Genomic DNA, 25724 nt, shown 5'->3' with positions numbered 1-25724 from the left:
CAATTTACATTCCCACCAACAATGCAAGAGTGTTCCCTTTTCTCCACACCCTCTCCAGCATTTATTGTTTCTAGAGTTTTTGATGATGGCCATTCTGACCGGTGTGAGATGATATCTCATTGTAGTTTTGATTTGCATTTCTCTAATGATTAATGATGTTGAGCATTCTTTCATGTGTTTGTTGGCAATCTGTATATGTTCTTGGAGAAATGTCTATTTAGTTCTTCTGCCCATTTTTGGATTTGGTTGTTTGTTTTTTTGTTATGGAGCTGCATGAGTTGCTTATAAATTTTGGATATTAATCCTTTGTCAGTTGCTTCATTTGCAACTATTTTCTCCCATTCTGAGGGTTGTCTTTTGGTCTTGTTTATGGTATCCTTTGCTGTGCAAAAGCTTTTAAGTTTCATTAGATCCCATTTGTTTATTTTTGTGTTTATTTCCATTTCTGTAGGAGGTGTGTCAAAAAGGATCTTGCTGTGATTTATGTCATGGAGTGTTCTGCCTATGTTTTCCTCTAAGAGTTTGATAGTGTCTGGCCTTAACATTTAGGTCTTTAACCCATTTTGAGTTTATTTTTGTGTATGGTGTTAGGGAGTGTTCTAATTTCATACTTTTACATGTAGCTGTCCAGTTTTCCCAACACCACTTATTGAAGAGGCTGTCTTTTCTCCACTGTATATTCTTGCTTCCTTTATCAAAGATAAGGTGACCATATGTGTGTGGGTTTATCTCTGGGCTTTCTATCCTGTTCCATTGATCTATATTTCTGTTCTTGTGCCAGTACCATACTGTCTTTGAGTACTGTAGCTTTGTAATAGAGTCTGAAGTTGGGGAGCCTGATTCCTCCAGCTCCATTTTTCGTTCTCAAGATTGCTTTGGGTATTCGGAGTCTTTTGTGTTTCCATACAAATTGTGAAATTTTTTGTTTTAGTTCTGTAAAAAATGCCAGTGGTAGTTTGATAGGGATTGCATTGAATCTGTAGATTGCTTTGGGTAGTAGAGTCATTTTCACAATGTTGATTCTTCCAATCCAAGAACATGGTATACTTCTCCACCTATTTGTATCATCTTTAATTTCTTTCATCAGTGTCTTATCGTTTTCTGCATACAGGTCTTTTGTTTCCGTAGGTAGGTTTATTCCTAGATATTTTATTCTTTTTGTTGCAGTGGTAAATGGGAGTGTTTTCTTAATTTCACTCTCAGATTTTTCATCATTCGTGTATAAGAATGCCAGAGATTTCTGTGCATTAATTTTGTATCCTGCTACTTTACCAAATTCATTGATTAGCTCTGGTAGTTTTCTGGTAACATCTTTAGGATTCTCTATGTATAGTATCATGTCATCTGCAAACAGTGACAGCTTTACTTCTTCTTTTCCGATTTAGATTCCTTTTATTTCTGTTTCTTCTCTGATTGCTGTGGCTAGAACTTCCAAAACTATGTTGAATAACTGGTGAGAGTGGGCAACCTTGTCTTGTTCCTGATCTTAGTGGAAATGGTTTCAGTTTTTCACCATTGAGAAAAATGCTGGCTGTGGGTTTGCCATATATGGCCTTTATTATGTTGAGGAAAGTTCCCTGTATGCCTACTTTCTGCAGGGTTTTTATCATAAATTGGTGTTGAATTTTGTCAAAAACTTTCTCTGCATCTGTTGAGATGATCAAAAGGTTTTTCTCCTTCAGTTTGTTGATATGGTGTATCACATTGATTGATTTGCGTATATTGAAGGACCCTTGCATTCCTGGGATAAACCCCACTTGATCATGATGTATGATCTTTTTAATGTGCTGTTGCATTCTGTTTGCTAGTATTTTGTTGAGGGTTTTTGCATCTATGTTCATCAGTGATATTGGCCTGTAGTTTTCTTTCTTTGTGACGTCTTTGTCTGGTTTTGGTATCAGGGTTATGGTGGCCTCATAGAATGAGCATGGGAGTGTTCCTCCCTCTACTATCGTTTGGAAGAGTTTGAGAAGGATAGGTGTTAGCTCTTCTCTAAATGTTTGATAGAATTCGCCTGTGAAGCCATCTGGTCCTGGGCTTTTGTTTGTTGGAAGATTTTTAATCACAGTTTCAATTTCAGTGCTTGTGATTGGTCTGTTCATATTTTCTATTTCTTCCTGGTTCAGTCTTGGCAGGTTGTGCATTTCTAAGAATTTTTCCATTTCTTCCAGGTTGTCCATTTTATTGGCATACAGTTGCTTGTAGTAATCTCTCATAACCTTTTGTATTTCTGCAGTGTCAGTTGTTACATCTCCTTTTTCTTTTCTAATTCTATTGATTTGAGTCTTCTCCATTTTTTTTCTTGATGAGTCTGGCTAATGGTTTATCAATTTTATTTATCTTCTCAAAGAACCAGCTTTTAGTTCTATTGATCTTTGCCATCGTTTCTTTTTCATTTATTTCTGATCTGATCTTTACGATTTCTTTCCTTCTGCTAAATTTGGGGTATTTTTGTTCTTCTTTCTCTAATTGCTTTAGGTGCAAAGTTAGGTTGTTTATTTGAGATGTTTCCTGTTTCTTAAGGTAGGATTGTATTGCTATAAACTTCCCTCTTAGAACTGCTTTTGCTGCATCCCATAGGTTTTGGGTTGTCATGTCTCCATTGTCATTTGTTTCTAAGTATTTTTTTATTTCCTCTTTGATTTCTTCAGTGATCACTTCGTTATTAAGTAGTGTATTGTTTAGACTCCAGGTGTTTGTATTTTTTACAGATCTTTTCCTGTAATTGCTATCTAGTCTCATAGTGTTGTGGTCAGAAAAGATACTTGATATGATTTCAGTTTTCTTAAATTTACCACGGCTAGATTTGTGACCCAAGATATGATCTATCCTGGAGAATGTTCCATGAGCACTTGAGAAAAATGTGTATTCTGTTGTTTTTGGATGGAATGTCCTATAAATATCAATTAAGTCCAACTTGTTTAATGTATCATTTAAAACTTGTGTTTCCTTATTTATTTTCATTTTGGATGATCTGTCCATTGGTGAAAGTGGGGTGTTACAGTCCTCTACTATGAGTGTGTTACTGTTGATTTCTCCTTTTATGGCTGTTAGTATTTGCCTTATGTATTGAGGTGCTCTTGTGTTGGGTGCATAGATATTTACAATTGTTATATCTTCTTCATGGATCGATGCCTTCATCATTATGTAGTGTCCTTTGTCTCTTGTAATAGTCTTTATTTTAAAGTCTGTTTTGTCTGATATGAGAATTGCTACTCCAGCTTTCTTCTGATTTCCATTTGTATGGAATATCTTTTTCCATCCCCTCACTTTCAGTCTGTATGTGTCCCTGGGTCTGAAGTGGGTCTCTTGTAGACAGCATATAGATGGGTCTTGTTTTCGTATCCATTCAGCCAGTCTGTGTCTTTTGGTGGGAGCATTTAATCCATTTACATTTAAGGTAATTATTGATATGTATGTTCCTATTACCATGTACTTAATTGTTTCGGGTGTGTTCTTGTAGGTCTCTTCCTTCTCTTGTGTTTCTTGCCTAGAGAAGTTCCTTTAGCATTTGTTGTAAAGCTGGTTTGGTGGTGCTGAACTCTCTCAGCTTTTGCTTGTCTGTAAGGTTTTTAATTTCTCCATCAAATCTCAATGAGATCCTTGCTGGGTGGAGTAATCTTGGTTGTAGGTTTTTCTCCTTCATCACTTTAAATATGTCCTGCCACTCCCTTCTGGCTTGCAGAGTTTCTGCTGAAAGATCAGCTGTTAACCTTATGGGGATTCCCTTGTGTGTTATTTGTTGATTTTACCTTGCTGCTTTTAATATGTTTTCTTTGTATTTAATTTTTGATAGTTTGATTAATATGTGTTGACCTGTTTCTCCTTGGGTTTATCCTGTATGGGACTCTCTGTGCTTCCTGGATTTGGTTAACTACTTCCTTTCCCATATTAGGGAAGTTTTCAACTATAATCTCTTCAAATATTTTCTCAGTCCCTTTCTTTTTCTCTTCTTCTTCTGGGACCCCTATAATTCGAGTGTTGGTGCATTTAATGTTGTCCCAGAGGTCTCTGAGACTGTCCTCAGTTCTTTTCATTCTTTTTTCTTTCTTCTGCTCTGCAGTAATTATTTCCACTATTTTATCTTCCAGGTCACTTATCCGTTCTTCTGCCTCAGTTATTCTGCTATTGATCCCATCTAGATTATTTTAAATTTCATTTATTGTGTTGTTCATCATTGCTTGTTTCCTCTTTAGTTCTTCTAGGTCCTTGTTAAATGTTTCTTTCATTTTGTCTATTCTATTTCCAAGATTTTGGATCATCTTTACTATCATTCTGAATTCTTTTTCAGGTAGACTGCCTATTTCCTCTTCATTTGTTAGGTCTGGTGTGTTTTTACCTTGCTCCTTCATCTGCTGTGTGTTTTTCTGTCTTTTCATTTTGCTTATCTTACTGTGTTTGGGGTCTCCTTTTTGCAGGCTGCAGGTTCATAGTTCCAGTTGTTTTTGGTTTCTGTCTGCAGTGGCTAAGGTTGGTTCAGTGGGTTGAGTAGGTTTCCTGGTTGAGGGGACTAGTGCCTGTGTTCTGGTGGATGAATCTGGATCTTGTCTTTCTGGTGAGCAGGTCCACGTCTGGTGGTGTGTTTTGGGGTGTCTGTAGCCTTATTATGATTTTAGGCAGCCTCTCTGCTAATGGATGGGGCTGTGTTCCTGTCTTGCTAGTTGTTTGGCATACAGTGTCCAGCACTGTAGCTTGCTGGTCTTTGAGTGAAGCTGAGTCTTGGTGTTGAGATGGAGATCTCTGGGAGATTTTTGCCGTTTGATATTATGTGGAACTGGGAGGTCTCTTGTGGACCACTGTCCTGAAGGAGCAGTTCCACATGTAGATGTATTTCTGATGTATCTGTGGAGAGGAAGGGTGATCTCCACATCTTACTTTTCCGCCATCTTCCGAACCTGTTGCCGAGGGTTATTTTCTTTGTCATTCTTTCTCCTCAGGAAGTCCTTTTTGGGTTTTCGATACGATAATAATGACCAACAAGAATTACTAGAGGTTGTCCAAGCACTAATTTTAGCACAGTACGCATGGTAATGACACTCATTTTGAACAATTCTGTGAGTCAGGTAATAGTGTTCTTATTTCATTTTCCATATGAGGAAACTGAGGCCCAGAGAGGTTAGCAGGCATTCAGACCCAGGCATTCTGAATCCAGAGCACATATTCTTAACCCTTCTGCTACAGAAGAGTTTATATTTAGAAAGAAGGTGAATTAAGCTGCTTCTTAAGTGGAGAGTTAGCAGGGAAAGGAAAACTGTATGTAGATACTGATTAATGATATTACTTGTTGTTAGATTTTGTCTTAGTTGAGGACTCCCAATTGAACGTGTAAAAGAACAGTATTATGCTGTTGTGGGCAGTGGTGGCAGTGCAGGAGTAGGTTCGTTTTCTGAGGATAATAGGGATTTATTCATGTAATTAAAAACTGGATGCCAATTGGTATTAGAGGTTTTGACTTCCTAGCTAGAAACACACAATGATAAGTGGAGAGATTTCTGAATGCTCTTTATTTTACTTATAATAAATGTCACTAACCATCAGGAGAGACTGCATTTATTTCTAGGGGGCAGCTAGTAAGAATGTAGCACAGTGCTCTAATGTCACCACCAATTAACAAAAGGGCAGTATATCAGACTTACCCCAAGGTGAAAGTATGTGTGTTTTAAATTTTTTTTGTTGTTGTACTAAAGGGTTGTAATTTTGGCTGAAGTTTAAAGGTTAGGCTTTATAAACTGGGTGTGTATAGTTGTGTGAGTTTGTGAGTATGTAAGGTTAGCCTTGATTGCTCTAAAGTATATAAAGGGACTTTAGTAAATGATCCATTTGAGATTCTGTTTTTTTCTTGTGTTACCTTTAAGAGACCTTAATTATTTATTAATCCAGTCTTTATTTGTATTAATGGTTAATTTAATGTCTCCCAAATAGTTGATATGGACAGAATAGATGTGAGAATGCTGGGTTTTACAAATTACCCCCAAATTTAGTGGCATAAGACTAAATGATTTGTTGTTTCTCATGACTATATAGATCAACTGTGCCCAGCTGACTGGTTCTTCTACCCACATGATACAGGCTGGAGTCAGATGGGTGGCTGTATTTAGCTGGGGCCTCAGTTGGAACTGGAATGCCCTTAATGGCTTCACTTCTGTGTCTGGCACTTAGCTTGAGTGGCCAGAATAACTAGGGGCTGGCCAGGTCTCCCATCATTCAGTAGTCTAGCCTGAGCTGCTTTACATAGTAGCTTGGCCCCAAATGGAAGCTGTTAGGTCTTTTAAGACACCTAGTACACAGCCACTTCCACAGCATTCTGTTGATCAAAGCAAGTTACAAAGCTAGCCCAGATTCAGGGGAAGGAAAAATAGATTCCACCTCCTGATGGGAGGACTTGTTGGTGTCTGTCTTTGTAGACAGTCAACCAAAAACTCTTAACTAAATTCAGGTCTTACCTTTTATACTAACAAAACCTTCAGAGGTTTGCTGAGACCAACAGTGTGACCAAAGAAGAAGTTTGTAAAAGTGTCCTTGTAATTTCTACTCAGGATCAAGGGTAAGGAGATTGTGTGAGTAAACATGATAAGATATTTTACTAGTTATATAATAAATTCTACCCCCTTCACCATCTACTTTGTTAATAGCCCTCTGTATGAAATGTTCATACGGAATGTTTTCTTCCAGTATTTGACACTTACAAAGCATGTTACATTCCCTTCATGTGGTAAGAACTTGATTTGACCACTGAATTGGAAGCACAAAAAAAAGAGTATTACTGAAGCCTTCACTTTAGTTGCTATGAGCAGAAGTTGGGATTTCTTCTCCGTGACCTTCGGAGAAGTAGCGTGAGGTTGTCACTTGATCAGAGGGCGATACAACATGGCACTGCTACTGATAAGGCTTGGAACCTCACTGGTGGCTTATGGGAGCCCTTGGTAAGGTAATAAGTGTTGGGGTGAGGTCTTTGCATGTTCCTCAGCAGCTACATATATTGAATTTTATCAGCTGATGACTAACAGATCTCTGCACTGATGTGTATTTCTGTATGTGTTCCTCCAGACATCAGCCAGATTCTTGAACAGAGGATTCTAGTCTTGAAACCAGGGTTCAGTATGAACATTCCTTAATAAGCTTCTACCTTCCAGAACTCCAGTCTGGGAATTTATACCAGCTTTTAGTGTGAAGACTTACATTTGCCCTGCCTTTTTATATTTAACATTTTTTGAGTTATGTTATTACCTTGAGACTGTTCTTTGAGGTAGGCTCTGTTTCACATAACCAAAACATTAAAATAAATGACCATAATATAACTGGACAATGTTACACTGTTAGAGGCATTTATACAGGAGGTGAGGGCATGAAATATAGCAGGCAGGCTCCTGGTAATGCAAGAGAAGTTTTCATGAATAACTTGAGGTATACCCAGTGAGCTTGCTTTCATTTTCTTAGTATCTGAAAGGGGGGATCCTCTTAGAAACCCAGTTTGCAGAGTGTGCATAGTATGCTGCTGTCTAAGTAAGAAAAGAAGATAATACAGCATGGAGACTGTCTTGGGTACCCTCCCCTCTCAAGCATACAGGAGAGAAGGGGATCATTGTAAAGAGTAAAAGAGTCTACTGTTATTAGAGGATGGAATTATTCTGTATCGTGTATCTAATATATTTTTCTGGAATAGGAGTCTTACAAACTCATAAACTTTGTAAAAATTCCACTAAAACCTCTACGTTGTCGATTTCTTTAATATCTTAGTGCTTGCCCTGTAGGCTGAAGGAGTAGCAGCTTTCCAGCTAATGAAAACCTCTTTCTGAACTGTCAGTACTTAGAAAAAGAGACTGTACTCTGAAACTACCAACTAAATTGAGTAGAGTGTTGGTAGAGAAGTAGATTCCCAAAAAAAGGAGAGCTAATTAAGGACAGCCAACATTAAGGTGCCAGTTAATACATACTCATTTGATACCAAAATACCGAGGAAATTAACAGCAGAGTCCTAAGATACTTGCATAGCCTCATTTGCAGTAGTTTGTTCAGGTTAGATGAATAATGCATCTACCCTTACTATGCTACGTACTGCAGGGAGTGCAAAGGTAGTTAAGATCACTAAGGAGCCAGGATTCTGAGAGGGGGATTGAGAATGACATACAAGAAGACACTGGATAAGGCAGAATGTAGTTAAGTACTGGTCTAAAGATGAGAGAGAGGTTAGTTACTATGGAGTGTGAGGAGAGACCAGAAATGGCTTTGGAGATGGCCCTTGAAAGCTTAATTAGGCTTTAAACAGGAGAATATGGGAAGAAAAGATAAGAGCTAGAGGAATTTTGAGAAAGATCCAGTGAGGAGTGACTTAGGGGACCATGTTTGTGGTAGATGCTGACAAGTGATGAGTGAAGAGAAGGAGAGTGATGCCTAGCAATGCAGATTGGCCGAAGTCATTTAGGGTAGGGCTTTAATGCCTTGATAAGGGACTTATAGAACTCAAAAATGGGATGTGATTAGAAATATGATTTTGCTGCATTATCTAGTCTGGATTGGAGGACCTGGAGGCCCAGAGGCAGTTCTTTCAGGGATCCAGTAGAAGATGCTGAGCACTAAATGAAGTCGATGGCTGTGGGCATGACGGGCAGTTGTAGAGAACAGTGTCCATTTGCAATCTTACTTGTTCTACCAGGATGTGGTGACTAATCACAAACAGGAAAACTTGTTCAGCCCCTTCGTTAAACCTGCCCTCACTACTAATCTGCAGAGGTAAATAGTGAAGTGAGGTAACAGTTGAACTCTTCAGTTCACTTAATAGAAATTTCTGTCCTAGTTGAGTGGATGAATTATCTGCAGCCCTGAACTGATGAATGTGCTATTCTGAGGACCATCAGAAGGTAATGAGATTTCAAAATTGAAAAGCATACAGACTCTGTTTTGTTTGAATTTTGGAGCTACTAGAACTTCCTATTGCATTGGTGATTTAAAAAAAAAAAAAAAAAAAAAAAAGCCCTCACTCTCCCTAACCTTTGTGCTAAATGTTTAGATATAATTTGTTTATATAGCATAAGGGAGGAATTTCTTCATTCTAAATGAAATGAGCAGCATCATTAGAAATTCACGGGTTAACCAGACTTTAGTCCTGAGGAGGGTTTTGTAGGAAGTGAAAGGCTGTTCATCTGACCCCTTTGTGCCTCAGCAGGAGGTAGTTGCAGCTGGAGGTGCTGAGGAAATGATTGCTGACACAGGGAGATTTCCATGTTACCTTTTACCACTGCAGCCAGAGATGTGTACTGCTGAACAAATAATTGAAGAAGTTGTGTGGCTTAGGTCATGTTGGAACTAGCAAAAATCTCTGAAATCTGCTCTACTAGCATTGCTGTTATCAGTAATCACAGGGAACTGTTTTACTGAGTTTCACACCAAACTTGATACCATCACAGTTACATTTTGGATATACTTGAGTTGCCTGTGTTTCAGCTAATAGTGTTATGTACTCCCTGGGAGATGATGATGCAACAAAACAGGTGGCTGGAGATAATTAGAATTTGAATGTGACTCTCTCTTTCCCATCTTTATGAAAATGAATGGGAAGAGAGGTTAATCACGAATAAACTGCATGTCAGCAAGCTCTGAGCAAGGTGCTGCCCTTAGAACACACTGTTGATCTAGTAGACTGTTTTTGGATGTGTTTCCAGCTGTTATTATGGGAGCAGTCTCCAGTTTGGGTGGGAGTGTCTCAGCCTGAATCGTTTGTCCTATCTTTTGTATTGGTTTTATTTTTTCAATTAATGGTTTGGGTTGTTAAATGAATTGGAGAGTGAAGCAACACCCTGTTATCTTCTTGTCATCTTTGTCTTAGCCCAGTGCGTGCTGCCTGTAGGCATGTAGCAAAGTGAGCGTGTGCATGTTTTTAAATGGCCCTGTGGAGTGGAAAGCAACCTGTCAGCATGCAAATGAGGCTGAATTGTATGTTCTTGACACCCTTGCAAAAATCTTGTATTTGGAATCTTTTAGCTTCAGAATTGACCAGAGGGTGGTGCATCCCACACCGGAAGCAGCACTTCTTTATGTCTGTAACATCAGTATCTTTGCTATGTGCCCGACCAGCCCAGATTTCATAGTGTTGCTCTAGTACCAGGTTTCATTAGTTTTCTGGTCATGTTCTACTAATAGCCAGATGGTATAGGGATATGTTTTTCCTTTACCTAACTTATCCAGATTTGATTATCCATATTTTACAGGGTTTTTAATTTTGAAAAATAATTAGTAGAAGACTGATTAAGTAGAGATACATATCTGGGTGTTTGTTGTATTTAGATACATGAATAGCAGATATGACAGACATGTCCAGGATTGCTAGAGGGAGTTATTACTCTCCTCTGTACCCTCTTTGGCATTTTTAGGAGTTCCTGTCTTATAACGTGTCATAAAACTTATATTTGGAGGAGATAACTGAAAAGTTACCAAATACTGGTGGTTTTGGATATTCAAAAGTCCTTTATGGATTTTGAAAGGTAAAAATGAAAGTTAAGGAGTTATGTATATCTTAATGTTTTACTTTTTTGTGCTTTTTCCTATTGTTTTGGTTTCTAGGAATTAGTAGCCATCCAAATGGCTCCTAGATGGCTCTGCACCCTGTTAAAACGGTAGTATTTGCTTTTAAGTTTTCTATGTACCCGGTTCTTAACTATTAGGTCCTTCCTTGCACCAGTTCATTTTAAATTATTGGGTCTTCTCGGGCATAGGATTAGCAAGGCTAAAATGGTGAGTAATATATTTGAGGCTTGCAAAAGATTCAGGGGTGGAAGGACAGAATTTCTGATTGAATTGTGCTTTATACTTGGGCTTGCAGGAATTATGGGAGGCACCTCAGTGAAGAAATGGACCAGTGTGTATAATCATGGAATCTCCTTGCTGACAATCACCACCTGCTCTTCTTGATAAGTGAGAGAGAGTAGTCAGGGGAGAAGGAAAAGAGGTCAACATGAAGCTAAAGCAGCGAGTCGTGCTGTTAGCAATTCTCCTTGTCATCTTTATCTTCACCAAAGTTTTCCTGATTGACAACTTAGATACATCAGCTGCCAACCGGGAGGACCAGAGGGCCTTTCACCGAATGATGGCTGGCTTGCGGGTAGAGCTGGTGTCCAAGCTGGACCACACCTTGCAGTCTCCCTGGGAGATTGCAGCCCAGTGGGTGGTTCCCCGGGAAGTGTACCCTGAAGAGACACCAGAGCTGGGGGCAATCATGCATGCCATGGCCACCAAGAAAATCATTAAAGCTGATGTAGGTTATAAAGGGACACAACTGAAAGCCTTACTGATACTTGAAGGAGGACAGAAAGTTGTCTTCAAACCTAAGCGGTAAGTCTTCATCTTGAAGTTATCTGTGCTGTTCAGTTGTAACTTGGGATTTATATGAGTGCTCATCTCCCTCTCTTGGTATTCTCTTCAGTAAAATGGGAAGGAGAGACTAGAAGATCTCTGATGTCTCTTCTAGCTCTTAATGTTCCATGATTCTTTGAGTAAGGGAAATGTATAGGAATATGTTTTGGTTCAATATTAGATTGCACATTTTACAGTTAGAGCTATCCTGGATTCTGAAATTTGTCAAGTATCTACTTTGTGCCAGATGTTAGAGATACAAAATGAATTGTTTAGGAAATAAGCAACTTGTCACCATAAGTGTACAATTAAAGACTGGGCAACCACATGTCAGGGATGCTGTGGAGTAGGAGTTACCCAGAGTTGGAGTAGGTTTTGGATGGGTGACTTAAGTCCTTTTTAGCACTAAAGCTGTGATTCTTTCACTTGAGCTTTGGTTTTGTTTGAATTAATAGGCTTTATTTTATTTTTTAAGCAATTTTAGGTTTACAGAAAAATCAGGGGGAGAGTACAGAAAGTTCCTATATACCCCTCCCCTCTTTTCCCCAGTCTCTCCAATTATTAACATCATCCATCAAATTAGTACATTTGTTACAGTTGATGAGCCAATATTAATTTATTAACTAAAGTCCATAATTTACATTAAGTTCATTCTTTGTGCTATACATTCTGTGAGAGTTTCAATAAGCTTATAATAAGTATTCACCATTACAGTATCATACAGATAGCTTCCCTGACCTCAGCATCCCCTGTGTTCTATCTGTTCATCCTTCCCTTCCTCCCCTGAACCCCTGGCAACCCCTAATCTTTTTACTGTCTCCATGGTTTTGCCTTTTCCAGAATGCCATATAGTTGGAATCATACCTTTTGTAACCTTTTCAGATTCGCTTATCTCTGTGTCTTAAGGTTCCTCCATGTCTTTTTGTGGCTTGATATTTTTTGCTAAATAATATTCCATTGTATAGCTGTACCACAATTTGTTTATCCATTCACCTACTCAAGGTCATCTTGGTTGCCTCTGAGTTTTGGCAGTTACGAATAAAGCTGCTGTAAACATTCATGTGCAGGAATTGTGTAGATGTAAGTTCTTAGTTCATTTGGGTAAATACCAAGGAGCCCAATTGCTGGATCATATGGTAAGAGTATGTTTAATTTTGTAGGAAACTGCCAGTCTGTCTTCCAAAGTAGTTGTACCGTTTTACATTCCCATCAGCAGCGAATGAGAGTTCTTGCTATTCCACATCCTCAACAGCATTTGGTGTTGTCAGTGTTTTGGGTTTTGGTCATTCTAATATGTGTGTAGTGATACCTTGTTGTTGTTTCTTTTACCTGTTTTAAGCAGAGAACTGGGCCATTTTAGTTGCCTCAGTCCAAATTTGAACTAGAGAGGGCTAGATCATATGTTGTTAGACAGTGATCCCTTTGGACTTTTTAAAGGATCTACAGAGATAATTTGTGTGGCCATTCTATAGTATAATTAATTTTTTAAAAGTTTTCTGTTTGTATATGAATTTGAAATAGGTTAACATGATGGTGATTTATATTCTTTTGACAGGAATTAGTTACTAGTGGATTTTCTCAAAATTTGTAATGTCCAAAATTTTCTATGTACTAAACATATTTTTCATTCCTCAGTAGAGCTTTTGAGAAAATTATAACACATAACTTTGGGTCTCTTGCTGGAGTGGGAGAAGAAATATGGGGTGAAGGAGTGCAGAAACCACTGTGACCAGAGTAGTTGGCTTAGCTCCCTTCATGACACAAATATCTGTAGATAATTGGCAAGCAGAGAGCTAATATTATTGGAATTCCAGAAATGGAAGGGATCTACATTTGCCTGGAACTGGGAAGTATGGTGTGTGGAAGATGTGGAAATTAGGAAAGTTTTAAATTGCAGTAGACTTTTGGAGAATAGAAAGTCTGTTTGGCAGGTAATGAGGAAAAAGCATAGTTATGTGGGACTTGGGTCTAATTTCTGTTGCATGCACATTATTTGCCAGGCATTACACTGAGTACCTTTGTATCTGTTAATGCTTTTGACCTTTGTCACAACTGTGGGCAGTTACAGTTCCTATTTCCAGAGTAAGAAACTGAGACTTAGAAAGAATAACTTGAGAAAGAATAACTTGACAAGATCACCCTGCATTAACGAATGGAGCTGTCAGAGTGTGAGCAGCTTGTGTTCTGCCACACACGTGTGATTCTCTTAAATTTGTTTGCCTTCCTGTAAGAGAGATGACATGGATCACCCATCATCAAAACTTTGCTGCTTTCCTTTTGAAATATGATCTTTGACCTCTTGATTTGTAGCCTGAGAGATCGCAGCATAAGCAGAGTGATGGAAAGAAGACAAACTAAAAACAAAAATTAAATTCATGTAAAAAGAGATGAGTTGCAGGCATTTTGTGTTTAAATAAAAGGGTACCCTCTCCACACCCACTATTTGTACACTAAGAATTGAAGGTGAGGTGGGACAGCAGGAAGTGTTAGAAGACAGATACTACTGATGGTGTGCAACATTAGTATTAGTCCAGGTGCTTTGCAGATAGGCCTGGGGTATTCAGACAAAGCATAACTGGAGGGAGGAAGAGGCCAGACTGGTGACTAGTGGACATGGCAGCAGATAAATGCATAAGCTAACCTTAGTCACTGTTGCTTTGTCTTATATCTCTTACTACCACTGCAGCCTTCCCATTACTTTCCTCTTCCAGACCATCCTGAAATCCACTTTCATTCTTCTCCCAAATACCCATATAATCACTGTGCTCCCCAACTTTAAAATATCCAGGGATTCCCATTGCTCACCAGACAAAACCCAGCTTGCACAGCCTAGTGGCCAGCCCCTCACAGCCTGGTCCTCCTCTCTACACCCAGCTCTTTGTTCTCGTCAGTGCGGCCCCTTCCTCCCCTATCACCTTCTGAAGAGCCCTTGTCTATGCCCAGCTCCAGAGATGCTCCTGCCCCACCTCCCACAAGCTGTCGAGCCCCTGCAGTAGGTGATAGCGCTCTAGTCACTGCACACACTGACCTGGGCTGATTACACCTGGCACTCTCCCACGGTGGGGAAAGTGGGTGTACATTTAAGTGCTTGTAGAAATTGACTCCAGCCCCCAAACACCCAGCAAATTGCTATTCTGACCCTGTGGGCTTCTGAGGCTATTTAGTCCTAGTGTAAGTGCAAATTAGTGTTCTTGGTCACATTCTGATGTCCTTCACCAGAAGGATAGGAGTGATTTATTGGCAGTTACTATATGAATTTTGCTGCTCTGTCAGTGACTTAAGATGGATTGCTCTGTTGAGAGGAGGATCTAAGACCTTTCTGCTAAGTCTAGACGTGCACTTTTCTTTAACAGCCACTTGTGGTTCAGCATTTCTGGAGCTTGGTTGTCCATGTCCTCCTGCCAGAGATGGAAGATTTGTATAGTACATGAAATATATAGGAATACAGTGATGCCTTTATTTGCACATTTTTCTTTACTACATTATTATAAAAGTGATTTTTTTCAGTATATTGGTTTGGCCAACAAGTTAATGGGGCTTTAAGTAAAAAAAGACATTTTTCACTTTCACAAAGATCTTTATTGAATAACGTTTTCACTAACTGAACGAACCTTTGGGCCAACCCAAAGCTGTATCCTTTCTGGAAGTAAATTGATTTTCACAGGCAAAAACTGCAGTTACCGTGGGAAAGGAACAAGACAGCAAGGGCCTGGGGGTGGGTAGAAGTCAGTGCCTGATCTTAGGAAGTGCTGAAAGGGACCTTGGAGATCAACTAGTCCAACTACTCATTTTACAGCTGGGGAAAATAAGATCCAGAGTTCTGACTTTCCTTATTTCTCATAACCAAAGCATGAACTAAGGATTCAGACCTTTGGACCCCAATGCAGTGCTTTCATTTTGATTCTTGTTCCTTTCCCTTTTCCTTCCCTCCCTGTTTCTCCAGCCTACTCCCAAAGTTCCTGGATTTTTCTAGGGTTTTACATTTCACTCCAAGCAGCCTTTCCATGTACTGGAAAGTTCTCTAATGTTTCACTGAAAGGAGTGGACTGCACATCACCACAAATCTTCCTGTGGCTCCTCTGGAGTCCTGAGAAATAAGGTATTCAAGGACTGTCGCCCATCTTTATGGACAGCCTGCAGCTGTAGTGGAGAGAGAAGTGCTTGAATAGTGTCAGCTTTTGCTGCTGTCCTGTTTTAAAACTGAGACTTTTAATTTGGAGGTAACAGGTGTAATCCTTGGCAGCCTAAATGATACTTTGACATTAGAAACAAGAAAATATGTTTGAGTGTATTGACCATGCTAGGAAGAAACTGGTGTCCAACCAGGTGGTTTTGCGTGTCTGTCTTCTAACATAAATGTTTCATCACTTTGATTTGAAAATGTGTTTGGTGGACATAGTTTTACTTTGTATTCTGTGGTCATTTATGTTGAAGGTCACTGCCTTGTATAGTACCATTTCCCACTTCCCCATGGCCTTTTCAGCATTGGAGATCCAAGTGCCCTTAGTGGAGTGGCTCCTCTTCACATCATTCTCAACTTGTTTCTGTCTTGTAAAGCCTGATGGGTCTCCTTTTGATTCAGGAAATGCAAGTGAACAGTAGAGGTCATAGGTGAATTGTGTCTAGTTCTTCCCATTAACAGGGGAAGGCAAATGTACCTTTGCCTCCTTGTTAACAAAAACAGAGGCATATCTGGACCATTGTTTTCCCCAAGAAATTTAAACTTCTCTAACAAGCCTTGCCATAGCCATTCTGGTAAGCCTTTCCATATTTTCCTTTTACTTCAGCTTAGTCTAATAAACATTTCAGTAGACATTTATTAAGCACGAACTATAGGCTTAACACTGTGCTGAAGATACAAAGATGGTCCTCCCCTTCCAGAAAAGTACCTTATAGTTTTACTTAAGCTACATTGAAAGTCTTTTGAGGGGTAAAAATAACATCTGTGTTTTATTCATAGAATGATTGCAGAGGTAGATGTATAATTCTAGTTTTCTTCTCCGCTTCATCTTCACCACATAAACCAGTGATCTATGCTAATCCACGACTGTTCTCAGGATTGACAGAGAAGTTTTCTAGAGCAAAATCAGGCTTGCAAATTTCTATTCTGCCTCTTAATGCTGTCGCCTCTGGTACTGATGTAATTCATGACTACATCTGTGCTTCCCATTCACTCTGCAGGTATAACCGAGACTATGTGGTAGAAGGGGAACCATATGCTGGTTATGATAGACACAATGCAGAGGTAGCAGCCTTTCATTTGGACAGGTATGTGTAATCACAGTGGGTTACATTCGTTTTGTTTCCTTTTAGAAATATCTTGGAGAGGACTTGTGGACGCCTTTCAAAGGAATGTAATAAAAAAAACCAAAATCTAATAACTTTAACTTATTACCTACTTTAGATAACTGATTAATTCCATTAAATTTGTATGAGTTCCTCATTATTTGGTACTAGGAATACCAAAGTAAATGTCTTAACTCCAGGCTTTTTTAGGTCATTTCATTCTGTTATGCCCTCTCTCATTAGCATGAGTGAAGATGTTCTTGGTAAATAAAATGGCAGGAAGAAAACCAGAGTTTGAATTCAAGTCCCTAAATTGAACTGGTCATTAATTGGGCCTGGCCGTGCTGACTTTTGTTTTGTTTTGATTTTGTTTTAAATAATACTCACTTATCCTCATATGCTAGAAACATATAGCATGACATATATGTGAATTTTATTGTCCTTCATACAAAATATGCACAGCTTCAATAACCAGGATAATTCTAAGAGGAAAATAGATGTGAATTCTGAATGTATAAGTTAACTAGGAAAATTAATACTTTTTTAGCAAGTTACTAGTTAGGATCCTTGTAACTGAATTGTCTAGTATCCCAGTTGCTCCTCTGATCAGCTGTTTAATCAGGGCAGATTGGTAGACTTTAAAAGAAATTATTCACAATATTTTAAAATGAATCTATAAGGAAACCAGAAGAAAATAAAGGTGAATTTTTGTCTTTTTTCTGGATTAGGAAGGATTTTCTAAGCATAAAAGCAATAATTTAAAAATCACAAAGAAAAAACTCAATAGATTCAACTAAATTAAAAAAAATTAACTCATATGTCAAGAAACATCAAACAAAATTTAAAAGCAAACAAACGTAGGAGGAAAATACTTGAATCTAATATAATCTAAGCATTAATAGCCTTAATATATAAATGTTTAGAAAATCTTATACATGCTCTAAAACGCTAGTAGAAAATGGTCTAAGAACACGGTTGAATAGAAATTATTGATTGCTAATAAATATGACAGAAGGAGTTCATCTTCACCAGTAATAAAATAAAATCCAGGGAATTCCCTTGTGGTCCAGTGGTTAGGACTCTGCACTTTCACTGCTGTGGGCCAGGGTTCAATCCCTGGTCAGGGAACTAAGATCCCACAAGCCGCGCAGCATGGTCAAAAAAAAAAAAAAAAAAAAAATCCAGTTGAAACAATGGGATACTATTTTCTCCTACTGAAAATGGCAAAGATTAGAAAAAAGATAATACTTTATTGGCAGGAATACATTGACATTCGTATACTGCTTGTGTCGTTGTTAATTGGTTCAGTCATTCTTTTAAGAACTCCAGCATTATGTATCAAAATCCTTAATGTTCATACCCTTTGATTGAGTAACTACCTTTTTATGCAAACATCCCAGATATTTTTAGGAAGTACCCTAGAGAATCAGAAATTCAAAGATACATATACCAAGATCTTAGCTAGTAGCATTTTCAGTAGTGAAAATATGGAAGCAATCTAAACATCTAATGAAAGGGAAGGATTAAATAAATGTTTGTTCACAATACCATGAATTTTCACTGCCTCTTCTAAGGCCTAGTGGAAAAGAGTTGGATAAATCCTACTCATCACTTAATTGCACATTAGAATCAGTCTTTCCAAGACCTCGTTTGTTTCCTTATTTTCTTCATCCCTAAACCCCTTCCTGTTTCCCTGTTGATGGACACCAGCAGTTCATGAAGATCTTTTTCCCATATTCATACCAATATTTTATATTGTCCAACATACTAATTTATTTAATCTAATATATGTAAAGTGGTATCTCGTTATATTATATTCCCCCAATTATGGGCTGAGATTAGTACCTCCTTTTCACAGCACAACACCTGTTTGTTAACTTAGAGTGAAGTGGTCTTTGTATGGAAATTATTACTTTTGATGTTAATTAAATATAATCATGTTTCTATTTATTTAGTTTTGTGGCCTTGCCACACAGCATGCGGGATCCTAGTTCCCTGACCAGGGATCTGACCTGTGCCCCTTGCAGTGGAAGCACCGAGTATTAACCACTGGACTGCCAGGGAAGTCCCTATAACGTTTCAATTTATCACCTGTGTTTTGGGGGTCTTGTATTTTAAAGCCCTTCCCTCCCTCAAAGTCTGAAAGATATTCTGTAGCCAGTCCCCCTACCCTTTTTGTTAACTGCCCCATCCAAGCTCAGGTGCCACTGGACATGGCTTCCCAGCACTAAGTGGCTGCTGTTCTTTCAATGTCTGACAACAGTCAATGGGGAGAAAAAAATACTTACCCACTTTCTTTCCCACCTTATACTTTTCTGCTCTGGGTTTCTCTTTCTCCATTACATTAGGATTTAACCACCTCCTCTGGCCTCAGGAAGTTCTTTCATTTTTTATGTTATTTTGACATCTATTGATCTCCTTGCTTTTGTGGCTTTTCTAAAAATGAGTTTAGGACAGAGTCAGTCAGCATCCCTGAACAATGGATTATTTATTGCACAGTCCTTTTTTTTTTAAACATCTTTATTGGAGTATAATTGCTTTACAGTCGTGTGTTAGTTTCTGCTTTATAACAAAGTGAATCAGTTATATGTATACATATGCCCCATATATGCACAGTCATTTTTAAAGGCTTTTCTAATAACATGAGAAAAGGCTTATGATACAATGATGAATGAAAAGCAGGAGACAGAACTGCATATAGCATAATCTCAATTGTGTATATACACACAAGAGTGAGTATGTGTTTATATATACATGTGAAGGAAAAAATGGTCTTATGCCGAAATGGCAGTAGTTACTTCTCGGTTGTGGAATTATGGATGATTTTAATTTTCTTCCGTAAATTTTCTGTGTGTTCCAAATCCTGCGCCTCCAACTTTTCTTCAGCAAGTGTGTATTTTTTAGCCAGAAAATTTCCTTTTTTTAAAAAAAATGATGGTGCTCAAGGATAAGGTTGCACTTTTAGACCATTAGAAGTATCTTCAAATGTATCAATATTTAAGTTGTCCTGTGAGTTTATCCTTTTAGATTAATCGGTATAGTTTTCTGTCAATGTTTCATGTAAAGGTTTGAAGCCCTGTATGGGTTTAGGCCCAATTTTTTTTTTAATGCTTTGTTAAATTTTAAAATTTTATTATGAAAAATTTCTAACACGTAGAAAGAATAGTATAGTGAACCCATATACACACTCCCTAGGTTTAACAATTGCTCACATTTTGCTAGATTTGTCTTACATAAATTATTTACATCTTGATATTAAATTCATAAATATATGTACCTCTAAAAAATACTTATCAGCAATCAGCAATACCTTTATGCACCTAACATGATTAACCATGATTTTTAAGACTACTGTTTAGGGAATTCCCCGGCAGTCCTGTGGTTAGTGGTTAGGACTCTGTGCTCTCACTGCCAGGGGCCTGGTTCGATCCCTGGTTGGGGAACTAATATCCCGCAAGCTGCACAACGCAGCCAAAAAAAAAAAAAAAAAAGACTACTGTTTAAAATATATCCCCAAAGATTTTTCTCTTCTGTTCAACCTTCCAAACCAGGATTCTGGGTTTCCGCCGAGCCCCCTTGGTGGTTGGCAGATTTGTTAATCTGCGGACAGAGATCAAGCCTGTTGCCACGGAGCAGCTCTTGAGCACCTTCCTAACTGTAGGTAAGGAGGTTATAGAGGACGTTTAGGTAAGGGAATAGTTAATAAATTAAATGGGGCATCATTGAGCAAGCTGGCTCATGACTTTTAGGAACTGAAGAACTCAAGGGACTACAAAAGCAAATCAGGCAACTTGTTCTCAGAGTACTGGGGGAAATAGATCTAAAGGTGGATGGCAGGAAATTGAAACATTTCCCTAATTCTTGCTTTGTGTGTCTCTGAAGTAGGAAGTGAGATCATTTACGACAGTGTAACTAGGAGATAACTTTATTTCCTTCTGCTTGATCTTAAACTAAATCTCAAACTCAAAATTTGGTCTAAATCAGTTACTGTCTGTGTATCATTGCCTTGGTGGTATTTTTTTTCATACTCCTGTACTTTCTTGGGAACTGTTTCCTGTCTCCTGAGAATTGAGCAAACCTTAAGGCAACTCTATAAGAGGGTCAGAAATTCCCTTGTAGGGTTTCCCTTGGGCCTGGAAGATCACCACTGCCTCTTCCTACTCTGCAAAGGTTAGCCTATGTAACTCTTTGTGTGTGGACCTGACTGCCATCCCTCTGGCCTCTGTTCTCCATTGTCACATTCTGAGGTAAGGGATCTGGGCTAGAATTCTCACTCCTGTTCTCCTTGCAGACATAGTGAGAATGGGAGGAATGGAGAGAGACCACAGGTGCTGTGGTCTCTTGTCTGAGCCTCCTCAGGGCGCCATTTTCAATGACACAGTACTCTGCGTTGATATGACTGTTGAAATAGACATTGCAAGATGAACTTCAACTTGCTTTGTTAGAGTGAATGGATTTACATTTATAATGAGGTGAAACTGAATATTTAAAGCACTTTTGACAGATTCATCATTCAGAATTTAAACTTATCAGGCTAGGGCTCTGCTGTTCTTACAAATAACCAAAAGCATACACTGTCACTGATTTGTTTCATATATTTTCTAATCACTTCTGCTTGTCCAATTTTATGCTTAGGCAAACATGCATTCCTGATGGATGAGAAGAATAGGCCTGCTGTCTAGGGACTCAGAGAAGGTTAACTCTCATATATTGTGCAAGGTGCGGGGGAAGGGAGAGGCCAGAAAAAGGTTTGTAGAGGAGGTTATTAACACTTGGGCTGAGTATTGAAGAATCCGTAGACGCTACCCAGGCTGCAAAGAGGGAAGGGCATTGGGCAAAATAACAGGAAGTATAATGGAAATGAGGGCACAAAGACCTGAAAGTACAAAGGACTGGTACATTTAGAGAAAAGCTTCTGGATACACTCTACAGCATAGGGCAGTGTCTTAGTTTGGCTGCTATAACAAGATATCGTGTACTGTGTGGCTTAAACAATAGAGATTTATTTTTCACAGTTCTGGATACTGGAAGTCCAAGATCAGGGTGCCACCGTGGTTGGGTTCTCTGGTGAAAGCCCTCTTTGTGATTCACAGGCAGTAGTCTTCTTCCTGTATCCTCACATTGCAGAGAAAGAATGAAAGAGGAATCACCTCTGTCATGTCTCTTCTTATAAAGGCACTAATCCCATCATGAGGACTCCTCCCCAAAATCCCACCTCCAAATACCACCATATTGGGGCTTTACCATGTGAATTCTAAGGGGCTCATGAACTTTCAGTCCATAGCAGGCAGGTAGAGGGATTGGCTGGAGATAGGTTTTAAATAATGGGCTGACCTTAGCACCATTTTTTAAATGTATTACTAGATAACTTGGTATAATGATAACTAAATTTTGTATAGCCCTTGCAACTTGACAAAGCACTTTCACACAGTTACCTTATTTAATCCTCTTGACAAGAGTGCAATAAGTAGGGGAGATTTATCCACATTTCAGACCTGAGAAAGAGGTTTAAAAGAGTTAAATGACTTTCCCAAATTCACAAAGCTACTAATTGTTAGCCAGGATTCAAACCCAGATTTTGAGACTAAAATATTTGATCTGCTTATATTCTTCTATATTCATTCCTTTATTTATTGAACAAAATTTTGTTTCAATCTGTGTGGCAGGCTCTGAACTAGGTGTTGAATATACAAAAATGAATGACACCTTCCTGCCTTCAAGGAGCTTTATCTAATGGGGGAGCCAGACATATACAGAGGGCCTGTGGGAATGTGGAGGGGAAGAGGAGGGAGGGGGTCTAGAAGTTAGGGCTGGGGTCATAGTTTCAACCAAGTCTTAAAGGGAAAATAGCAATCCTGCAGGAAGATACAGTGGGAAAGAACACCCTAGGTTTGGAAAAGGACTCTTAACTTTTTTTTGTGCAAGTGACTCCTTCGGCAGTCTAGAGAAGTTTCTGGATCCTTTCTCAAAATAATGTTATTAAATACATAAATTAAAATATGTAGGCTTATAAACAAAACTAATATTATTGAAGTATATATTTTTTAACCTAAAATTACAAAAAGCTAATTTGTGATAGAGTAACATGTGCTTCGTTATTTACACATTAAATAACAAGATTTAGAGTGATCTAGTAACTACCATAATTTTGGACCATAAATATAAATGATACTTTGCAGTATCTGCAACAATGCTAATATGATATGAAAAATTTATTGATTTCTTCTGTTGAGAAAGTCACAGGTAATGCTAATACTATGGTTTGCTGCCTAACATCATAACTGAAGGAAATGCTAAGTTTCAGGTAGAAGTTAGTGAAAATAAAAATGTGATTTTGTTTCCATCCAGTTCACAGGCTCCCTGAGTTAACCCTGTTCTAGGTGGAGGACAGAGCAGAGACAACAGCGACAAGAAACGAGAGAAGAGCATGGCAAGCTCAGGAGACTGTGTAGTTGAGCTGAAGTAAAGATTTTCTCCTTAGGCACTGGGAGGCCATGGAAAAGAGTTTGAATGTGGAAAGATCAGATTTGAGTTTTAGAAAACTAATTGTAGCAGCATTGTGGAGGATGAATTGGGAAGGGGAAGCTGAGATGAGAGCCCTTGGGGGCTGTTGTAGTAAATGCACATGCACATGTCCCCTGGACATCTAGGGGATACTCAAGAACTGGAATGGAAGGAATTTGGTGAACATTTGGGCTGAGTGAGACAAATGAGAGAGAGGAAAAAGTTAAAAATGACTCCTGAATTTCTGGATTGGATGACTAAGTGTATAATGAAGCTGTTAGCTATCTTAGGAATATATAGAAAGGAGCAGACTTAGGGAGATGGAGCAGAGGAAGATAATGAATTTAATTTTGGATATTTTGTTTCCTTGTGTAAAATAATAAGAAATAGATATATTGGTTTCTGTCCCCAGCTCCTAAAACCCTTGTAAATTCCTAAGTGATAGGAACACACCAGGAGCATATCTTAATTCTATTGAGGTGATTCTGGGTTGGTTCCTGGATGCTTCCTGGATGGAGGCTGTTCACCAGAAAGACCAAGCCATAATTAGAAGCTTGGAAATTTCAGCCCCGCACCCTTGCCCTTTCTCCAGAGAGGGGAGAGGAGCTGGAAATAACTGATCATAGCTGGAGTTACTAATTGATCTTGCCTACGTAAGGAAGCCTCTATAAAAATTCCAACAGTACGGGGTTCGGGGACCTTTACAGGTTGGTGAACCAAAAGTTTCCATGTGCCGCCATGCCAGGCCCCAAACTCCACAAAGACAGAAGCTTCTTTGTTCAGGACCTCAACCTATGTATCTCTTCATCGGCTCTTGATTGATATCCTTTGTAATAAACCAGAAATATAGGGAGTAAACTGGTTTCCCAAGACCTGTGAGCCGCCCTAGCAAATTTTTTTTAATTGAGGTATAATTGTACAACATTATGTTAGTTTCAGATGTACAGCGTAATGATTCAGTATTTGTACATATTGTGAAATGATCACCACAATAAGTCTAGTTAACAAACATATATAGGTACAGAATTTTTTTTTTCTCATGAGGAGAACTTTTGAGATCTGTTCACTTAGCAACTTTCAAATATGCAGTACAGTATTATTTACCATAGTCACCATCCTGATGACTTATTTTATAACTGGACGTTTGTACCTTTTGACTCCCTTCACCCATTTCTCCCACCCCCCGACCCCCGAGCCTCTGGCAACCACCCATCTGTTCTCAGTATCTGTGAGCTTAGGTTTATTTTGTTTCGTTTTGCTTTAGATTCTGTAAGTGAGATCATACAGTATTTATCTTTCTCTGACTTATTTCACTTAGTGTAATGCCCTCAAGGGCCATCAGTGTTGTTGCAAGTGGCAAGATTTTATTCTTTTTTATGGCTGAGTAATATTCCATTGTATATATACCACATTTTTTTTCTTTATCCATTCATACATTGATGAGTACTTAGGTTGTTTCCATACCTTGGATATTATAAATATTACTGCAGTGAATATGGGGGTGCAGATATCTTTTTGAATTAGTGTTTTTGTTCTCTCTTCAGTTAAATACCTAGAAGTAGAATTGCTGGATCATATGGCAGTTCTATTTTTAATTTTTTTTTTTTTTTTTTTTTTTTGTGGTACGCGGGCCTCTCACTGTTGTGGCCTCTCCCGTTGCGGAGCACAGGCTCCGGACGCACAGGCTCAGCGGCCATGGCTCACGGACCCAGCCGCTCCGCGACATGTGGGATCTTCCCGGACCGGGGCACGAACCCGTGTCCCCTGCATCGGCAGGCGGATTCTCAACCACTGCGCCACCAGGGAAGCCCTATTTTTAATTTTTTGAGGAACCTCCATACTGTTTTCCACAGTGGCTGCACCAATTTATGTTCCCACCAGTGATGCACAAGGCTTCCCTTTTCTCCACAGCCTTACCAACACTGGTTATTTCTTGTCTCTTTGATGATAGCCATTCTAACAGGTATGAGGTGATGTCTCATTGTGGTTTGATTTGCATTCCCCTTGTGATTAGTGATGTTGAGCACCTTTTCATGTATCTGTTGGCCACTGGTATGTCTTCTTTGGAAAAATGTCTATTCAGACCTTCTGCTCATTTTTTAATTGGATTATTGTTTTGCTATTGAGTTGTATGAGTTCTTTATATATTTTGGATACTAACCACTTATCAGATATATGATTTGCAAATATTTTTTCCCATTCAGTAGGTTGTCTTCTTGTTTTATTGATGGTTTCCTTTGCTGTGCAGAAGCTTTTTGGTTTGATGTAGTCCCACTTGTTTATTTTTGCTTTTGTTGCCTTTGCTTTTGGTGTCAAATCCAAAAAATAATTGCCAAGACCAGTGTCAAGGAAGTCACCGCATATGTTTTCTTCTAGGAGTTTTATGGTGTCAGGTCTTAAGTTCAAGTCTTTAATCCATTTTGAGTTAATTTTTGCATATGTTATAAAATAGTTGTCCAGTTTCGTTCCTTTGCATGTGACTGCCCAGTTTTCCCAACACCATTTATTGAAGAGACTGTCCTCTCCCTGTTGTATATTCTTTACCCTAGCAAATTAATTGAACCCAAACAGGGGCTCATAGGGACCTC

General features: G+C 38.7%; 1 protein-coding gene across 3 annotated transcripts in view; it reads left to right on the top strand.

Annotated features, from left to right (window-relative positions):
- Window positions 1–25724, top strand: part of FAM20B (FAM20B glycosaminoglycan xylosylkinase) — a 47440-nt gene that overhangs the window by 7391 nt on the left and 14325 nt on the right. For all 3 annotated transcript variants that reach the window (XM_067030965.1, XM_059056483.2, XM_067030970.1), the window contains exons 2-4: window positions 10817–11325; window positions 16528–16614; window positions 20184–20293. In XM_067030965.1, the coding sequence (XP_066887066.1) occupies window positions 10949–11325; window positions 16528–16614; window positions 20184–20293 (574 nt within the window). In that variant the 5' untranslated portion in view covers window positions 10817–10948. The remainder of the gene's footprint in view (window positions 1–10816; window positions 11326–16527; window positions 16615–20183; window positions 20294–25724) is intronic.

This window comes from Kogia breviceps, chromosome 1 (assembly GCF_026419965.1).
Source record: "Kogia breviceps isolate mKogBre1 chromosome 1, mKogBre1 haplotype 1, whole genome shotgun sequence".
NCBI lineage: Eukaryota > Metazoa > Chordata > Mammalia > Artiodactyla > Physeteridae > Kogia > Kogia breviceps.
This window is presented reverse-complemented; position numbering and strand designations above follow the sequence as displayed.